The sequence below is a fragment of the Stigmatopora argus genome, chromosome 14, assembly GCF_051989625.1.
Source record: "Stigmatopora argus isolate UIUO_Sarg chromosome 14, RoL_Sarg_1.0, whole genome shotgun sequence".
Classification (NCBI taxonomy): Eukaryota; Metazoa; Chordata; class Actinopteri; order Syngnathiformes; family Syngnathidae; genus Stigmatopora; species Stigmatopora argus.
In genome coordinates this window covers 11520813-11539660 of record NC_135400.1, presented here as the reverse complement: position 1 = coordinate 11539660, position 18848 = coordinate 11520813, and the positions used below count along the sequence as shown (strand labels likewise).

Genomic DNA, 18848 nt, shown 5'->3' with positions numbered 1-18848 from the left:
TTTTAGGTAAAAGTATAATATAATCCAAAAGGACGGGTTAAGAAGGGAGCAAATAAATCCCTTCAGTTAACCACTAAGGATTTAATCTAATTAATAGACTTTTAATTACTTTTAGCACTTCACAAAAGATATAATTAAGTTTCTATTGGACACACCATTTCCATCTTTTTCAGATCCTGGTAATTAATTAGAAATCATTTCACTCTGCCCCCTAAATATTCCATGTAATCGTCCTTTTGTGATATTTTTCCCTGACACACAGTTTCACTTGATAGACGTAAAGAAAAGTCCACATGTCCTTATATGGACATAGCGATGCGTCAATATTTACGTCACCAAACTCCCCGTTTGGGAACCACCAGTGTTGCCTTCAGGTACAACAAGAAAAAATCAGTGACACCAGACTGTTTTAGTGAATTGGGATTTACTTACTCGGGAAATAGACCCATTCCCAAAAGTGTAATCTACTGATATAATCAATTATCGTATAACTATCCTCATTTATGTTAAAATTTACAGCGAACCCGTCATAGCAAGAATATCTCAAGCAGTTCGCCGTTTTAATTTGTCTTCTTTACCACTAAAACGAAACATTCACAGTAGCTGTTATCATTTTATGAACAAAAACTTGTGAAAAGATATGTCATAACATTTTTCGATGCAAACAGACGCTGTTTTTTTATGTTGAGTTGAGGCGTTTCCGCCAGCGTGGGATATTCAAGACTCCGGGGCGTCTCATTTCCGGTCTTATCTTGTGAAATAAAACAGCTGAGAGCTTAGTTGACAGTCATTACGGTTCAACTTCAAGGAGGAAATATTTTCTTCTTTACACAAATGGGATTCTTCCTCACCAAGATGATGACAGTCTTTGGAAACAGAGGTAAGAATATTATATTTTCTATTTATTATATATATTTCAGTTTTCCCTCCCAAAATATTTGTGTTACTAACATTCTGAAATTAGATGTTATAATATATTGTGTAACTACTTAGCCAGTCTATATATTAGTATTAGCTTATCGTAATAGACTGGTCAATATCATAAATGTATTTCTTCCTACCAAATTGTAATATTTACATATGGCGATATCTCTTTATAGTCATTCTCCCATGAAACCATGTATCTAACTCTGCGCTTACTATTCATACATTAATATAACATGTATAATTGGATAATAAACAACTTTTTTGAGTTTCTATAAATGAAATGTTCTTAAATTCATGTTTTTGTATAGTTCCTCCACTTTAATGATGAAAAAAAACTTCCAATAATTGAAAAATCCATCAGAAATAGCCTAAACAATAAAAAAAAACAGTTGTTTTTAAATGGAGCCAGAATAGGGTTTGACCTATGACCTTTAAAATGAAGGAATCGCACAAAATCTTTCTTTCAGAGCACAAAGTCATCATCATCGGTCTGGACAACGCGGGCAAGACGACCATCCTCTACCAGTTGTAAGTAAACTTCTCCTAATTTGCTTTCATTCCCATATTCATGTTGTCTATGACTGCCTTTTAGTTTGACGAAAGAAGCGGTCGAGACGACGCCGACGGTGGGCAGCAACGTAGAGCAGATTAGCGTGGGGAACACACACTTTTTGATGTGGGACATCGGAGGCCAGAGCAGCCTTCGCAACACCTGGTACTCCTACTACTCCAACACTGAGGTATGCTGATAACGATAAAAATGTCCTCTCCCGCACGGTTGCATAAGCATTTATCAGCTTTTTGTTGCGCTGGATTGATAGCAACAATCAGTGCATGCTTGCAAATGGTTTTTGAACATTTTGTCAACGACGCATTTTTCAGATTGTCATCCTGGTGGTAGACAGCACCGACCCGCTGCGATTAACGCTCACCAAAGACGAGCTCCACCGAATGCTCGCGCACGACGTAAGTGTACAATTTTTATCCAATTTTACGTGCACGTTTTTTTTACGAGAGCGTCTGGGTGCAGGACTTGCAGAGCGCCTCTGTTCTGGTGCTGGCCAATAAACAGGACGTGAAAGGCTCCATGACGGCGACCGAGATCTCGAGGCACCTCACGCTGGACGCCGTCACCTCGCACAGCTGGCACGTGGAGCCGTGTTGCGGCCTCACCGGCGAAGGGTCGGTCTCCGGACGTCGATGCGTTTCTAAAAATGACGTCAAGATGACTTTGGTTTTGTCTTCCAGCCTTACCGCCGGACTGAATTGGATGCATTCACGGGTGGTAGCTTCCTGAAGATCATCTTTTTGCAAAGATTACAGCGTGGAAAACTAGGTCACGGCCTACCTCAGATGAACCAGATGCACGTCAAACGTGATTGATGTACAAAAAGGTCATAGTCGTGACATTCGGATTGTTCAGTAGGCAATTATCTGTATACTTGTACAACTCACTGCTCTAATTAAGAACAAATGAATAGATGTTGTTTTTAAAACTCTTATCAACGTGGGAAAAGGACCTAGTTTTTATGATGTTGTTTATGTGGGATTTCTCGAAGGAATGATTTAACAACAAAAAGGGGATCTTTATGACATACTTGTACAGGTAATGCATATAAACAAGGTGCACAAGAGAAAATATTAGACGTTTAAGTGCGCCCTATATCTGTGAAAATACGGTAGTTTTGAATTGCATTCAGTCACTTGACGCTCACAATGCAAAAATATTGCCTAAACAGCTCAAATCTTGAAAAATGGGAGTTTCTTGTACCGCAAGAAAACACTGTGTATATATTTATTATATAAATCTAAAACCTGTTAGGGTTTGATCCACTTTTTAATATTTAAAACTATGAATCCAAACAATTGGTTAAAATATATATATTTTTACACTATTATTTATTTCTTTAGAGACAATTACTAATTAAAATTCTAATTTGGGGGAGCAAGTTTACTCTTTTCTGTTTAATGAATGTATTGTGCCTTTTTCTTACGAGTTGGTATTAATAATAAGGTATGCATGACTCATTAAATGATATATTGACTTCAACTTTTTGGAGCGCCTCTTACTGTGTGAATTCATTTTTTTTCTCAATACTGTTAGCAATTTGTGCCAGTTTATATTACTTGTATGAGCTGTTTTTTTTAAATGAAGGATTTGATTAATTTTTGAGCACTGTTTGAAATGGAAAAGTACACTTTTGCTCAAAATGTGCTTTGCAGTATTGCGTTTTATGTGTTTTGGCCTGATTTCACAATTTGAACAAGACAACCAAGTAAAGAATGGCTGCAAGCAGGTCAACACAATCCACCACCAGGTTCCTGATGCACACTGTGACATACAGCATCAACGCCATCTTGAAGCAGTAAAGCAATTTTCTCTTGGCGCTCTCCAGAAGCCAATAGGTGGCGCGTCCACCGGCCGCCACGACGGAACTGGCGGCCTGCGCCAAGCGTCCGAGCGCCGCGGGGACTTGTTTCTCTGTTTTGCTGTAAGATATGTGGGTGTAAAGACACGGATAAAACTGTAGCGGCATCTTCTTGCAGTGCATGCAGCTCAACATGGAATTTATGGTGTTCAGGTGGTGCCAACATTTATGGTTTGGGACTCGAGTGGAGCAGCTTCCGGTGACCCGATACAACAGGACATGTGTGGTGGATTTCCCGTGAGGAGGACTACGTTCAGTTTGAGGCGGTGCCGCGCCACCGAGGTGGTGATGACGGCCGCCGACTGACAGAAAGCTTCTCGCCGATGTCGAGAGCCAAGAACTGACGCCACTTAGGATTGTCATCCTTCCTGGTAGGAAGATTTCCTAAAGCAGGGGTGCCACCTCGGCTGGGCGTCCATTGCATGCTGAGTGTTTCAAAAATACAGAGCGCGATGTCACCATAAGAACCTCCTCTATGCCAGAGAACAGATAAACAGCACGGTGCTCACTGTGAGGTCATGCGGCTGATAGTGCGATTGTGCAATAACATCCTCAGACTCGCTGTTAAAAATCACACAGGTGATGTCATCGTGACTCCGCCTCTCAAGTTCTCTAAGCAAGAGAACAGAAATGATGACTATGAGGTCAGGCAGGTGAAGCACCGCTAGAACAGGGGTGTCAAACTCATTTTTGTTGTGGGCAACATTAAGTTACCGTTTTCTTCAGAGGGCCAACCCATGTAAATGCTGATCACCTGCCGCCATTGATATTGCTGCCAGCCCTCAAAGTCCAAATGGATTGACCATTTATTGCAGCTAATGAGTTGATTTAAGAAATGACCTCAATGCTTTAGTTTGCGTGTGTAAGTAGTAAGCAGATCATTTTGAAGCAACTTTGGCTCAGATATAATTTTAATGAGTTAAAAAAATAAATTAAAATCTAAAAAAAAACACTTTCATTTTGTTTTACTGACAGGTAGGAAGTGACGTCATTCACAAAATTTGACCTTTTCATATATGTACAACACAAAACAGTACGTTTTAAAAACACCTACATTTGTACCAGTAATATAAATATCCATCTGTTAGATTTATTGAAGACAGAAACAAAAGATGACCTCATTGACCCGGTTCGCGACAATGAGCAAGATAGCAAGCGGTCACGTGTTTTATTTTAATGCGGAAGTTCGAGCAGAAGCGCTGTTTGCGTTTAAACAAGATGGCAGCTCACGGCGGAAGAGAGGGACAAGGTAGGTTAGCCAGCTTTAGCTTTGTTATCCCCCCGAAAACTACCCGTGACAGCGTCGTCGACTGTTCGGAACACGTGCGCAATGCGTCCACGACATCCTTTGTTCGTGTTTTAAAGCTATAGCGTAATCGCTTGTTGACGACAGTCAGCCTCATTGCCGGGAGTAGCGGGAGGCTAGCCTCGCGTTAGCTTCAAGTTTTACTTTCGAGATACAAGTCGAGGAAAAAAAACGATACCCATCAGCCACTTTTTACCCAAATACGTATGTTTTATGACAAGCTAACCCTGTTTTATATCAAAGCTGGGCGTTTGTTGGTCTTGCATTAGGAATAAAGTCTTAACCAACCCTCCCCCCAATATCGCGATTTTGGTTCGATTCACGATTTAATCCCAATCAATTTTAGGGGCAAAATGAATGATGTAATCCCAGAATAAAATAAAAAAACTTATTGGTTCGACTCGCATAATGCAGGGGTCTAATTTGTCTGTGAATCAGTCCGTTGAAAGTTTTTAAATTACTCTAACTCATTAGCTGTTATTGACGCCCCTTGACGTCCAAAATTTTGAACTATTGATGTTTATCACCAACGAATTATAATTTTCTTTCTCCTTAGTGATAGACTGAAGGCCCAACATAGGAAATTCCTGAATGAACTTGTGTGGTTAAGTCCCATGATGCACCACCTCATTAGTTTTAAACTAGGGCGTTTACGGAAACAATCATCTTGTAATTTCAACTAACGTTTGTAATTCCAACGTTGAGCAATTCAGTAATTTATGAATCATCCACTGAATAAAGTACTTTCTTGATCATGTTTGTTTTTGTTTTTGTAGGAGACACCACAGAGCAGATTCTGGAACTGGGCACTCTTCTCTTAAAGGAGTAAGCTCCAAATCACATGAAAATATAGTTAGTTTATCTTAATTCATGCAAAATATTTTATCCCCCCCATTGCAGTTTCATTTACGAGCGAATCCGTCGGCACGGCGACCAAAAAACCGAGGTGACCCGAGCCCAGTTGGGCGGAAGTGAGATATGCGACCCCGGCGAAAAAAGGCTGGCCCATTGCCTGCAGGAGATCGGAGATGTGCTGGATGGCAACGTGGAGCTTCAGAAGTAAGTGGGATGACCGAGAGAAACTATAGATTAGTTTTTGGATCTAATCTACTTTTTATGGTAAAATTTAAGCTTTTGGATTGAAACTTTTCTCGCTCAGTATGATCAACTGCTCCTCGTTGATGCCCACCAAAGAGGTGTTTGTGAAGGTGGCCATTGAGATCTTCGCCGACGGAAAGTTCAACTGGGGCCGAGTGGTCACCCTCTTTTACTTTGCCTGTCGACTCATTATCAAAGTGAGTCTGACTTGATCTTATTCCCTTACACACTACCAGCCCAGGCACGTGTCAAAATATTTTTGACTTGCGAGGCTGGCAGCCATCGGTCGGTCTCTGTGACAATCCATTCGCAAATAGTAGCTAGCTAGTAGCTAGCGTAACTATTCCAACGCTGCTTTCCATGCTTCGTAAAACTGTGTTGATGTTGATGTATACAAGCCACAATCCATTCGCAAATAGTAGCTAGCTAGTAGCTAGCATAACTTTTCCAATGCTGCTTTCCATGCTTTGTAAAGCTGTGTTGATGTATACAGGCCACAATCCATTCGCAAATAGTAGCTAGCTAGTAGCTAGCATAACTATTCCAACGCTGCTTTCCATGCTTCGTAAAGCTGTGTTGATGTCGATGTATACAGGCCACTATCCATTGGGTATATTGACAAAATAACTACATATCCCAGCAGTCACTGCGCAGTACTTTTTCTACGGGGAAAATAGTAGAGTCGGGGGCTGCTTGCCATAGTTGTGAGAGCTGTAAAGGATGGTGTACCCTATCGACTGATTTATTTTATTTTATCGTGACAACAATTTTAGTATTGGTCCATATATAAAGCGCACTGGATTATAAGGCGCCCAGTCTATTTTGGAGAAAATTTAAGACTTATGTGCGCCTTATAGTCGTGAAAATATGGTATATGCGAGAACATAAGGTAAGCCATAATCTTGGCCTTCTCTTACTGGCCAAGGTCTGAAATAGCCTCCATTTTGTGCGCAGGCTCTCCTGACCAGTCTACCCGACATCATCAAAACTATTATCGACTGGACCATCGGCTACCTCCGTGAGCACCTTCTCCATTGGATCAGGGAGCAAGGGGGCTGGGTAAGGACACGGGGAAAATCTCCACTTTTACGTCCAATTGCTTCATTTGGATTCCAATTTGTTTTTCCATTCCAGGAGGGTATGCGCTCCTACTTTGGTACTCCCGGATGGCAAATGGTGGGCGTGATCATTGCCGGGGTCATCACCTTCGCCATAGTGGTTCGTAAAATGTGAGCGGTGCGCCCACGGGTGGAAAGGAGGCCGAGGAGAACAAAGGACTTGCATGAGACTCGAACTTTTTTTTCTAAGGACCGCGGCGCTGTCGTAGCACCCTCTCTCTCTCTCTCTCTCTCACTTTCTCTCTCCCTGTGTTTTCTCAGCCATGTGCACTAAAAGGCTGCGCGGAGGTGGGCGGGGCGACCACTCTGGAGTGAGGGAATGGGTTTTAAGTAATTTATTTTTTACTTTTATGGGACAGATAAGGAAAAAAAGTCACTGTATTTTTGTTTTCTACTGACCACTTCAGACCCTCGTGGTATGGATTATGAATTCTTTTTCATTTGGAGGATGAGCCCCCCCTGTTTCATTTCATTGAGAATTCAACTACTATTTGTCAATGTGCAATCAATTTATTGGCCTCTCGCTGTACTTTACAATCACATTTTCAGGAATATGAAAAGAAAAAAAAGCCTATTTCGGTCATCTTTTTGACTCCTGTATGCAAAGCAATATGTGGACAACTGACAAGGTTAAAAGAGCTTTTCTCTTTCCACGTGGAGGCCAAATAGTTCATGTTTAGTCACACTTGACCAGCATTTGTAATAGACTTGGGTGTCTTTATAAAGTACAGTACTGTATTATTTCTATGGGAGTAGTTCAAAATTTGGTTTTCAGAGAAAAAAAAAAATCATTTGTTTGTGAGTGCCTTGATTTTGTTTCTTTTTTTTTACGATGAACTGTTCAGTTTTTTCTATGACATTTGTAAAAGTTTGAAGTCAAGCCTTTTTGGGCAAAAAAATTCACTTTGAAATGAGTTTGTTACTTTGAATCTTGTAATCTGGGTATTAAACATTTAACTCTTGTTTTGTTTTTCTTTGTTGCATTATAAGTCGAGTAAAATAGTTCTATACTGTTCTTTGCAGATTAAGTCCCATAGTACTTCACACAGGAAAATGACAGCAAAAAAAGAATGTAAAAAGCGTTGGAATGGTTAATGCAAGTCGAAGTTTATCACTTGTAGATGTCAAATCCATTTCTACATAATATAAGAAAGGTTCCCTGTTGAATGTAATTCATGCTCTGAAGTACCTTTTTAAAAAGAAATGACAGATCAATAATGGAGGGACAAAACTGGATTTTTTTCCTCATCTGGTTTCTAGCACTCCGTCCCGGATCCGCCACCTCCAAGAGACGGAAAAGTCTGGAGCCGGGACGCAGCGGAGCTTCAGTCCCGACTCTTGCACCTCCACGTTGTGAGCCACCGTTTGGCCCGGTTGAATCTCCAAGGTGAAAACTCTCTCAGAGATCTAAAAAAGTGGACAAGTGACACACTTCATAAACGACATTTGTATGCTAATTACATTAGCATCACGTGCAAGCTATTGCTAAGATTCTAAAGCCACTTCTTTAGCTAGTTTTTGAATTTTTAACCCCCTCTCCAAACAGGAGGCTCTGGACCCCCCCAAATCCCCACCCTATAGCTCCGCCCCAGAGTGTAATGACACCTTAACAAGTTAGCGAAAGGAAGCTCTCACCTGATCGCTGATGCCAGTGGCGATGTGGCCCACCTTCACCCGCCGCGTTTCTCGGATGTGGATGCTTTTCCCGTTGAAGTCTCGAATGCAGACGTCCACCCCCGAGCCCGGGTGACATGCTACCGTTTGTTTTTGAATATCTAAGAGTCCATTGGATGGAAAGAGAGAAACAAAGTGGCAGAAGAAAAAATCCAGGTGAGCCAAAGGGAAAAAACAGAAAGGAAAAACGGGAGATGTGGACTTTGGGAGGTCTACCTTGGAAGCAGCAGGGTTGAGGCGGCGAGTGGCCCACAAGATCCAGACTGACGTTCTGCTGCCCGTCCAGCTGGCCCATGTCGGAGCAGACGCCCGAGCTGCAGTCGTCGCCGGGGTTTAGCGACCAGCGGCCCGAGTCCTGAAGGTGGGCAGCGCAAAGTATAAAACTCTATAGGGCAAGTGACTATTTCTGATTATTAAAAATAAATACATGCATTTGACATCTATCCCCATTAATGGCAGTGACAGTCACCTTTTTGTCCCAGGGATCCCAGTTGGAGTACGTGTCGCTGCTGAGACAGGACAAGAGTTGCTCCTGGATTTCGGCAGAATGAAGCTGGGAAAGACTGCTCAGGTAGAAATCTGCTCCCCGCAATCCCACAAAAAGCAAAAACAAAAAACATGAAAGCGTTTAAAGTGCGTAGATGAACCTAAAAAGCGGACGGAGGGCTCACCTCGCTCCAGTTTACGCAACTCCAGTTCCGGGACGACGTCGCCGATCTTTTTCGGGTGCTCTATGTCCAAAAGGGTTCCCGGTTCCCGGACGTCGTCCTCGTCTTCACGGCTGTCGTTCTCCCGTGCGATTGCCAGCCTGTCGTCTTCAGTCTCCTCGTATTCTTGGCTCTTCGCTGGCGGGGGGTCAGGAGGTTGGTTGACCAAAAAGAGGGGCTCTGTGTACGGTGTGCTCCATGGGCTTCTGAGTCCGCCAACTGTAAGCAAAGGTTAGGTTCACTGCCATTGACGTTGATAACCGTTGAATCGCGTGGTTCTTGTTAGACCGAAATGAATGTTTATCATTAGTGTGCGTCTAATCCATTCCAAGTAGAAGGGGGGTTAGTGAATGAATGATGTTCCAATGCAGTAATTACTAAGGATTTGGGTTAGAAAGCAACACTTTTCAGTTTTGTTGCTTCGGTGATTATATCAATTAGAGTGGCATTGGAATGGAGTCGTATTTAGGTTTTTTGAGTCGGGGGAAACTATGCCCTCTGGTGGCAAAGAATATGACACAGCTCTCGTTTACCATGGTCACATTGACTCGTGAGTGAGCACCGTGAATGAGCCAAACAAGCTTCTGGTAAGAATGATATCGTAAAAATCATTTAAAACAATGTCTATACATTTTATCTCGACGTCCACGAGCTGTGGTCGTCGAGATAAAATCTTCTCCTGAGCTCCAGTAAGCAAGGGATTGAAGAGTTTGAGGTGAGTCAGCATGTTATAGATTAAGCCTTAATGCTTTTAATTTTGTGAAACTAAGTCGTGTTCGAAAATTCATATAAAAAAAACAGAATTCTTAAAGTGTTGTATTTGATTGTGGAGGTTATACTATCGTTTTTCTGCAAGTATTATGGTAATTAGCGATTAGCACCATGCTAGCGCTAGTCGCGAGTGGCTAATCACTATGCTAGCAAAGACTGTTTATGTACTAATCAAGGTGAAATGTGCCGCTAATGTGCTCACTTTTGACATACAGTATGAATATTTTCTTTGTTTAAAAACGCACATTTCAACAAGAATAGGTTCAAACAGTATTAAATGTAAATACTAACTTTACACATTTAACTAATTAATGAATATGTAAAGAAATGTGAAAAAAATATGTTGGTTGTTCTTCATCACAATATAATATTAAGATAACTATTTCATTTTGCATTGGTATTTAATGCTCTTTTGAAAGTATAATCTTGGCACCAATGGCTGTGCAGATAAAAAAAATGTTTACACTTCTCAAATGCAACGTATTCAATGTTTGTTTTCTGATTGCCCAATTAATCGAATTTATTAATTGAGAGATTAATCAATTAAAACTGCAGCTCCAGAATGTTCATTTGAATGACAGTCATTTTTGGACTACTAGATTTAAAACAAATAAATATGAAAATAGGCACCTTGATGGAACGCTATGGCCACTCGTTCCTTTATTTCACTGGCTGACGCTCTCTCGTTGGGATCCTTCCGCAGTCCCGCCTGGATCACCCGCGTTGTCAGCGGCCCACAGTCCGGCGGTATCTCTCGGAGCGGCGGCGGCTCGTTGGCGATCTGTTGACGACGTAAAATCACCGATGGCGTCACCTTGACTACGGATTGTTGGTATGTTTTAGAGTTGCATCCCGATCCGGCAAAATTGGAAAAAACAGGCTAGCGGACTTGAACCCTCTGCTAGCATAAGTGATTAGCACAGGAGCTAAGCTAATGTGCTAAAGCGTTAGATTGGCATTGACCGTGGACTTAAAACGAGTGGCAGACTTGACATCAAATTGAAGAAACATTGAAAAAAAAATCGGTCAAAAAAACATTGGCAAAACTGCAACACGATTATGTTTGTACGTCGGACGCCATGTTACCTTGAGGAAGAGTCTACAGGTATAATATCTCGTCCAAGGTTGACACCCGTTCAGCATGTGCAGTAACATGCAGCAGCTGCTCCACACATCTGCTCTGGCTCCACGGGGTTCACCCCTCACCATCTCGGGGGCCATGTGCGTCTCGGTACCTTTCAGCTCTGCGTTTGGCGAAAAGGTCAGTGGACGAGAAATGAAGCAACTGACCCCGATTCAGCCTTCCCCGTACCTCGGGACTGGGTGAGACTCTGCCCGAAAATGTCCAATCTCTCGGCGTGGCCAAAGTCGCACAGGAAGGACTCTCCGCCGTCCTCGGACAGCAACACGTTGTCGGCTGAGGGACAAAGTAGGGGGGGGGGGGATTGGATTGGATTGGGGAGATGGAAGTTGGATGACTTCCATGACTTGTGCATACTTGCAGCGGTGTTTAATTGGAAACAGAGCAGCTGCACAGCGACAAAAAAAGATAGGGGGAAGGAGAGAACAAAAAAGACTTCTAGCCGGTCATACAGTGGAAAAGAAAGAATTTGATTCCTACTTTAATTCTTATCATATGATATAGTATCTCCCTAGTATTAATTTTAAACATTCATTTATTGGCTTCCAGGCCCACACATTTCAAATGGATTGGACATCTAGCGCCGTCAATGACAGCCAATGAGTTAAAATCACGGATCTAGCACTTTTTTTGCCCTTTGGGTTCTAAGCAGTGGCTGAGTCACTGTGTGGAAATTCCCCAAACCAGCAGCTGTCATTAATTTCCTGCCAACCCTCCCTGTTTAAATAGATTGGACGACTACATTTGACAAACTCATTTCAACCTACAGCTGAAACATAAAAACAACAACATGATTGGTTAACGCACATTAATTAAGTCATTCATTTTCTGAACCGCTTTGTCCTCACTAGGGTGGCGGGGGTGCTGTAGCCTATCCCAGCAGACTTTGGGCCAGAGGCAGCGGACACCCTGAATTGGTGGCCAGCCAATAGCAGGGCACGAGGAGATGGACAACCATTCACTCTCACACTCATACCTAGGGGCAATTTAGAGTGTCCAATCAGCATAGCATGCATGTCTTTGGAATGTGGGAGGAAAACGGAGTACCCGGAGCAAACCCATGCAGGCCCGGGGAGAACATGTAAACTCCACACAGGACCCCAGAGCTGTATGCGATGAATTGCACTTGATTAAAACGAGTAACCGTTGCTCAGCCCTATAAACCGACTTGGCGCAAAATTAATTAGCGGTTAGCTGAGCACCGAAAGATCGTTTGCGGTAGCCCTATACCTTTAACATCGAGATGTACCACTCTCTTCTTGGCCAGGTACTCCAACGCCGTTGCCACTTGCAACAGGTAGTAGAGGCTCCGGTCCTCCGGCAGCCGCCCGCGCCGCATTATCAGCTGACCCAGTGACCCTGGAAAGAAACGCCGTTTTATTTCCCATCGCTTTGGCGGGGCAAATTATTGCCAGAAGAGTTGGAGAAGCGCTTACCAGATTTGTGGTCCATGAGAAAAAAAACGTAAGGCCCGTCTCGAATAATTCCAAAGAGCTCCAAAATGCGAGGGGATCGGAGGGCACTCCACGTGCTGGCCTCCTCGCTGTTGAACCTCTTCAGGGCGATCTCGAGGAAGAAAAAAAATCAAAGGGATTGGACGTTTATCGCCATCAATAGCAACTAATAATTGAACTTATAGGCTTCCATTGAAATTGTTAGGCGAACAAAGTCTGCTCTAAAAATGAACGGTTGTTATTTCTGACAAAATAAACTTTCTTCAAATGGTTCCAAAATGAACAGGCAGTTACTCAAATGTGATCCAGAATAACTCAAAATCATCAAAAAGTGAGTCAAAACCAAAAGAACAGAAATTTACCCAGAAAATGACCTTGGAATGACCTAAAAGGTATTGGACTCAAAACAAGAAGTCACTGTGAAAACCCTAAAATGACTGAAAATCAACATGTTGCCTGGCATTGAAATGAAATGTCCTACTTAGACATCAGAAACAGTTCTTTTTGGACACTGATAAGATTTCTTGTTACCTTTTTCACAGCAAACTTGAAGCCCGTGTTGACATCTCGAGCGCTGTGGACTTGGCCGTAGGAGCCGTCTTTGATAAACTGGGACAGGACAAACTCCCTCCCTTCTTTATACTCGGAATCGACGGGCTGGAAATTCTGTGGTGGGAAAAGGCAACTCGGTCAACGTCATCGCAACCCGCTCGTCCACAAACGGTAAAAGAGCTCACTTGATTATAAAAAATGATCCCCTCGTTGCGGACGGACTGGTGGGACCGCCACTCGTCTGCGTCCTCCTCCTCCCAGGCGGCGCGCTGCACCTCTTTGAAGAGGGGCCCGGCGTAGCACGGGTCGCCTTGGCTGACGCTCCCCCGCAACCCGATGAGCGCCAGCGAGCAGTCGCCGGCGCTGCTGAGCGAGTCGCTGTCCGCCGCGTAGGAGCGAAAGCCGCACGGGCCGGCCGCGAACGCCGCGGGCCAGGCCGGCGCGTCGTACGCCCGGGTGCCGTAGAGAGGGGGCGTCACGCCCCCCTCTTCCAAACTACCGCAGCACGAGGGACTGAGGGGCCGCCGTCCTCCTCCCGGTAAATGATGCTGCATCAGGAAAAAAAATATCATTATTGCAGTTTACCAATATAATATACAGATTATGTGCTGTGGTAGTTAGCTAACGAAAACTACAGTTTATATTTCTAAAATGGAGGCGCCCAATCCATATGGACTGAGAAAGCAGGTAGCGAATGGAGTATCATGACTATTTGATCCAATTATGCTTAGGGATGTCCCACGAACCAATCAGGAAATTGGCCCTGATAAAAATGTGTGGTTTTAAGATGTATTCATTGACTTTTGAACTTTAAAGGAATCTAAATAAATAATGAGGCAGGAGGTAATATAAAATATCTACTTTGCAGAGTCACCACATTGGCGGAAACAGCTAACGGTAGGAGTACATTATGCTAGCTATGCAAGATAATAATATGTAAGAGTGATATTATTTGAAATATGCAAATATTTCTCCTATTCACATGCTTTTTTCTCCATAATAAATTGCCCAGGTATCAAAATCAGGTGATTGGGATTTGAATTCGGGCTTGTGCTTACCCGAATATGCAACAGGGAGCTGCCGCTCTCCTGCTCAGGAACTCCAGAAGACACTCCTGTCGCCGTCCGACATCTGCTACGTTGCTCCGCCCCCTCTTTCTTCTTCTCCTCCCAGGTGACTTTTTTCCGGCCTTTGCGCTTGACCCTTTTGCGTGGCTTTTTCCTCAGGCCGAGCGGGGCGGCGCCACGGACGGAGGCCGTGGTCGGACACGCCACGTTGTTGTGCTCCGGCTGCAGACTGAAACCAAAAGCGGGGATTCAAACCCGGCCGCCGTGTGACTTCTGAGGCCTAACTCGTACCTGGCAGAGGAGGGAACGTAGGAACGTTCGAAGCAGGACGGGCTAAACTCCTGGGAATCCTGGCTTTCACCTGGAGGAACTCACGGTCAGGTCATCGTACTATCGAACGCTCGGCGACGATAAAACGGCGGCGATTACATTCGGCCTGCGCGACGAAGGGGGAGCTCTTCAGCGGCGTTTGGCCCACTTGCTCGGCCGTGCCCTGAGTCAGCACTTTGTTCAAAAGAGGGCTCAGACGAGCAATGTAGTCCACTTTGGAGCTTTTCCATTGCTCTTCCTCCTCCTCTTCTTCCCCAGGGTGTTGCTGCTTCTGTTGGAGCTGGTGGTGCTGCTGCTGCGGCTGCGTCCCTTTCTCCGCCGCCACGCATTTCGGGTACGAAGCCTTCAGGTCGGACAGCGTTGACCCGCAAAACGGGGCGGTGGAGTTGAAGATTCTCTGCCTTACTGCCATATCTTCTGCTGCAAAAAATAGATTTAGTAACATTGGAAAAAGTCAACCTCAGCTAGTGGCCGATACGACGATTTTTGGAGTACAGTAATATCTTGAGATATGAGCTTAATGCGTTCCAGGACCGAGCTCGTATGTACTCTTATCTCAAATCAAATTTTCCCATATAAAATAACTAAAAACAAATAATCCGTCCCCACCCTCTGAAAAAAAACACGTATAATAGGATCTTACTATGGAAAGACTACACATTTTGGTTGTTCAATCCATTTGATGGGGAAGAGTGGCAGCGTATGACAGCGATACACATCAAATCAATCCTGTTGCCAATTATCTTTGCAAATTGAATCCTCATTATGGAGCATTTTCTCCAACTTCCATTCCAGATTTCCACTTGGATTGAATCCTGGACGATTTACAGGCTATAATGGCTGCCAGCATCTCCCAGTCCAACGGTTTGGACATCGACCTGCTTCAATAGCAGCCAATGACTTCATGATGTGACTCATTTCTGAACGTAAGTTAAGAATTTTGATGTATTTTTTGGGTTTGCCAGGTTTTCTTTGCTACTATTGCCTGTCCCTGACAAGTAAACCCGACACCTCAGATGACATTTATTCTGTATGGTGCCTTCAATCAGCTACACTGACATTTCCAGGAAAGGAACATTTGTTCATTCATTGCCAGCCCTCCATTCCAAATAGATTTGACGTCTACTGCCGTCTGTCTATAAATTAAGGCAGGGCTGTCCAAGCTGTAGCCTGTGGGCTAACTGCCACTTTTCTGGCACAATGATGAAAATAATGTTAAATATGGCCTGCACAAGAAGCTTAAGTTGCAGTTTTGAACTTTCACACTATTGGAACTAGTCACTTAAACAGTGCCTCTCCAAAGTCAGAACATTTTGAAATCCATGTAGGAAAGTGTAGTATTTCAAGTTATAAATCTACCCTAGGAGAAAAGAAGTTTGCATACTTCTGAGAAAATGTATTTTGCCGGCGTAAAGAGAGTGATGTCAATTCAAGTATTGCTTTTCCAGTTCAGGGAAGTGCACGACACTTAAGCCCAAACAATAGACAAGTAAGACTGGTCGTGTCGCATTAAACACTCCATCCTTTAACGCGGAAACTGTTCGTCAGGATAGTTTTCATCCAAGACGGCAGTGAGAATGCGTGTTGTGTTTCAAGCTGTTGGTGGAGTGAGGTCATTACCTTCTACCGCCGCCGAACAAAGCGATTTGAATGGAACTCCCTTTTAAGAACACACCCCGGACAAACGAAAAGAAAGTAGACGTGACAAGGAACAAAAAAGAAATGAGTTCAAAATTCTCCCAGAGAAAGTGTATCGAAATCTGACTTGCTTGAAAGCGATTCCTGTCCTTTGTGCTCCTGGCATTTGCTCTTCTGCTGCTGCACTCCTTTGGTAGGAGGAGTTAGTCGATTTAGGGGAAACGGCTTGGGTGCAGAGAAGCATGACAACAAAAAAAGCGACAAAGCAAAACTGAATTCATTTGAACCCACTAGAAAATGGATTGATTACTGAGAGTGGGGATTTTTTTGGCTATGTCTGCCATGGGTGGGATTTTTGCTCACTTGCTATTAACATTGAGGCATTTTCAAGTCACTTTCTTGTTAACTCGTGTCATTGACAAGGCTAGGCGTCCAATCCATTTTGAGGAATGTCACACTTTCCCTGACCTGTCATACCTTAGTCGTAGTAATGCATCGTTATTGATGACCAATTGTACCTTAGCATGTGAGAAAACTTCTGTTGGGATGACATTTTTTTGAAGGTGTGTTTTGCCGATACCGACCCAAACCAGTAAATGACAGGTCATATTTTTTATATCAAAGTAAGCCCTGCTGTTACCTACTCAAAAAATACAAATTTTACACTGAAAGCTGTCGCGACTACTGGTTCGAATCCAATCTTGTGACAAAATCCAACACTATCCGAGACTTAGACTCAGATGGGGACATTACTACTCTAAACTACAGTCATAATAATACACATTGTGGAATGTATACTCTCGCATCGCGAGTATACTCTTGATTTCAACGTTGCGCAGCGACAGTGGCTATCTTGAGCTTAGATGTGGCGCGTACACCCACCCACGCAGATTAATGAAATTCCAAAGGCTTTAGTAAGAGTAGTGAAAAAAGGGGCTCGACTTTCACTGTCCCACACTTGGCTCAGTATTTCACAAAGAACGCCTGGCAAATCCTGTACACAAATTGTTTCGTCGCTTGCCAAATGACAGATATAATTATACAAAAACATGTCATGTTGATTGTCACATGTCTATTGTTTGTTTAGGACTGAAAAAAGTTGGATCACTGTATAGAGTCAACCCACGATTTCAGTTTTGGTTGTCTTGGAATTACTTCATCGTTATGGTAATGTTTCATGTTAATGTTTGCCTTTCAAAACTTTACAAAAATATCCAGGAGTAGAAGCTAGATGCTAGGAGGACAAATGTAAATGAAGATTAAAAAACAGCATATTTTTCTGTTTTTTATTTTATTTTACTTTTTTATTTTTTTTACATGAGACATTTAATCAAGGCTAAAATTGTTATAGAATAAAAAATATCAATATGAAAGGTTGCTAGGAAATGTTTGGCCAAGCCATGATAGCAATTATTTTACATTTGAGTATGCAGTAATTTAACACTAAAAGGAAAAATATATTTACTATTTAAAAAAAAAAGGGTTATGAGAAACCAAAAAATGGCATTGGTGCAAAATTACTTTTGACAATGAGTGTTCACACTGATTTGCAGCTTTCCCTCATCGATTGCCATTGACAGCGCAAGACGTCCAATTTTGACTGGGAGTCGCAAATTGATGAAGGGCCCTCAAAGTCTAAATAAATTGGACTTCCTACGCCGTCAATGGCACGAAATGATAAAGAGAAAGGCATCCTGCCAGTTTTTTGTAATGAATTTAATGTCTATTGTTGCCAATAGGAGGCAATGAGTTAATAGTTCTTGTACTGTATTAGAACATTTTTTTGTGTATGTTTTCATCAGATCTGCTTTATTCTGTGAGCATAATAACACTCTATTACATATGCAATTATTTGGTTTTCATGTCTGACAATAAACTAAATTATAAGGGAAGTTATATGTATTTTTAAAAATATTTACTCCATTAAACTTTTTCGAGACAAAGTGGAAAATTGGTGTTTGCAAAATGTAATTCAAAAGACGGGCCTCAATTTTTTTTCTTCTCAATAAGCGAATATAACGACACGCAATAGCTTACAAGTGGAGACAACTTGCAACTAAATAGGATTACTGAAATACCACTTTTGTTAACAATCAGAGTTTATTATATATTATTAACTGATGACATGACTTTTTCTTCCATGCAAACTTCGAACCTAAGAAAACGTTCTCGCCAAACCGAACCGGAAACGGACAAAAATAGGTTTAGTTCGCATTAAATGTGGACCTCGCGAAGAATACAAATGAAAGATGCAATCTTGGCAGGATCAAAATCGACTAAAAGTACAATCCGGTTGACTTTTGTTTACTTACCAAGCGTCTTATTAGTAGGCGTTGGTCGTTTACTGATGATGGAAAAGTAAGTTTGAGAGAATTTGTGTTTTTTTCCGGGGTGATTTCATTTTTCAAACTAAAACCAAGAAAATACGTTTATAACATATTGGCATTAAATGCTGTATCAACATTTCGACTTTTGTGATTTAAACAGGCTTAATATAGCTTTATTTGAACCAAAATATAGTTTGGTGACATTATTTATGTCATGAAGGCAGCAGCAATTATTTTAACTTGAATTTAAAACATGTGGTGTATCCTGTTTCGGCGAATGGTCTAAGAGTAATTTCTTTTTGCTCCTCA

General features: G+C 42.5%; 3 protein-coding genes and 1 long non-coding RNA gene across 6 annotated transcripts; 3 read left to right on the top strand and 1 right to left on the bottom strand.

The window, feature by feature from the left end:
* Positions 1–741: 741 nt before the first annotated feature.
* Positions 742–2977, top strand: LOC144088623 (ADP-ribosylation factor-like protein 5B). 2 transcript variants are annotated; one of them, XM_077619136.1, is made up of 6 exons: positions 742–880; positions 1395–1455; positions 1520–1667; positions 1810–1893; positions 1958–2109; positions 2176–2977. In XM_077619136.1, the coding sequence occupies exons 1-6, from the start codon at positions 835–837 to the stop codon at positions 2222–2224; spliced, it is 540 nt and encodes a 179-aa protein (XP_077475262.1). In that variant the 5' UTR covers positions 742–834; the 3' UTR covers positions 2225–2977. The 2 variants fall into 2 exon arrangements, with proteins under 2 accessions (XP_077475262.1, XP_077475261.1); XM_077619135.1 differs by having other exon boundaries at positions 1958–2977.
* A 1492-nt stretch (positions 2978–4469) lies between these two features.
* On the top strand, positions 4470–7840 carry LOC144088131 (apoptosis regulator BAX-like). Its single transcript, XM_077618399.1, has 6 exons — positions 4470–4605; positions 5439–5487; positions 5563–5721; positions 5822–5957; positions 6715–6819; positions 6895–7840. Exons 1-6 carry the CDS (start codon positions 4533–4535, stop codon positions 6991–6993), a joined length of 621 nt encoding a protein of 206 aa, XP_077474525.1. The 5' UTR covers positions 4470–4532; the 3' UTR covers positions 6994–7840.
* Positions 7841–7964: 124 nt separating this feature from the next.
* map3k14a (mitogen-activated protein kinase kinase kinase 14a) lies at positions 7965–18605 on the bottom strand. 2 transcript variants are annotated; one of them, XM_077618396.1, is made up of 16 exons: positions 18525–18605; positions 14674–14994; positions 14536–14605; positions 14236–14473; positions 13363–13725; positions 13157–13291; positions 12608–12737; positions 12402–12530; positions 11343–11447; positions 11117–11274; positions 10661–10811; positions 9224–9478; positions 9022–9131; positions 8769–8907; positions 8514–8653; positions 7965–8285 (listed from the first exon to the last, which is right to left on the bottom strand). In XM_077618396.1, exons 2-16 carry the CDS (start codon positions 14984–14986, stop codon positions 8124–8126), a joined length of 2598 nt encoding a protein of 865 aa, XP_077474522.1. In that variant the 5' UTR covers positions 14987–14994; positions 18525–18605; the 3' UTR covers positions 7965–8123. The 2 variants fall into 2 exon arrangements, with proteins under 2 accessions (XP_077474522.1, XP_077474523.1); XM_077618397.1 differs by lacking the exon at positions 18525–18605 and adding an exon at positions 16195–16406.
* On the top strand, positions 9752–13985 carry LOC144088132 (uncharacterized). Its single transcript, XR_013304814.1, has 5 exons — positions 9752–9846; positions 10734–10862; positions 12439–12635; positions 13168–13348; positions 13439–13985. It is a non-coding gene; the product is annotated as an uncharacterized LOC144088132 (long non-coding RNA).
* Positions 18606–18848: the final 243 nt, after the last annotated feature.

Excerpts from the sequence above, each read along its gene's own strand:
- map3k14a (XM_077618396.1), bottom strand. The coding sequence starts at position 14,986 with ATGGCAGTAAGGCAGAGAATCTTCAACTCCACCGCCCCGTTTTGCGGG. Across the intron at positions 11,275-11,342 it reads GAGTCTCACCCAGTCCCGAG|AGCTGAAAGGTACCGAGACG; the intron begins GTACGGGGAAGG and ends CGCCAAACGCAG. Across the intron at positions 8,654-8,768 it reads TCAACCCTGCTGCTTCCAAG|ATATTCAAAAACAAACGGTA; the intron begins GTAGACCTCCCA and ends ATGGACTCTTAG.
- LOC144088623 (XM_077619135.1), top strand. The coding sequence starts at position 835 with ATGGGATTCTTCCTCACCAAGATGATGACAGTCTTTGGAAACAGAG. Across the intron at positions 1,456-1,519 it reads ACGACCATCCTCTACCAGTT|TTTGACGAAAGAAGCGGTCG; the intron begins GTAAGTAAACTT and ends ACTGCCTTTTAG. Across the intron at positions 1,894-1,957 it reads ACCGAATGCTCGCGCACGAC|GACTTGCAGAGCGCCTCTGT; the intron begins GTAAGTGTACAA and ends GTCTGGGTGCAG.
- LOC144088131 (XM_077618399.1), top strand. The coding sequence starts at position 4,533 with ATGCGGAAGTTCGAGCAGAAGCGCTGTTTGCGTTTAAACAAGATGGCA. Across the intron at positions 4,606-5,438 it reads CGGCGGAAGAGAGGGACAAG|GAGACACCACAGAGCAGATT; the intron begins GTAGGTTAGCCA and ends TTGTTTTTGTAG. Across the intron at positions 5,722-5,821 it reads GGCAACGTGGAGCTTCAGAA|TATGATCAACTGCTCCTCGT; the intron begins GTAAGTGGGATG and ends TTTCTCGCTCAG.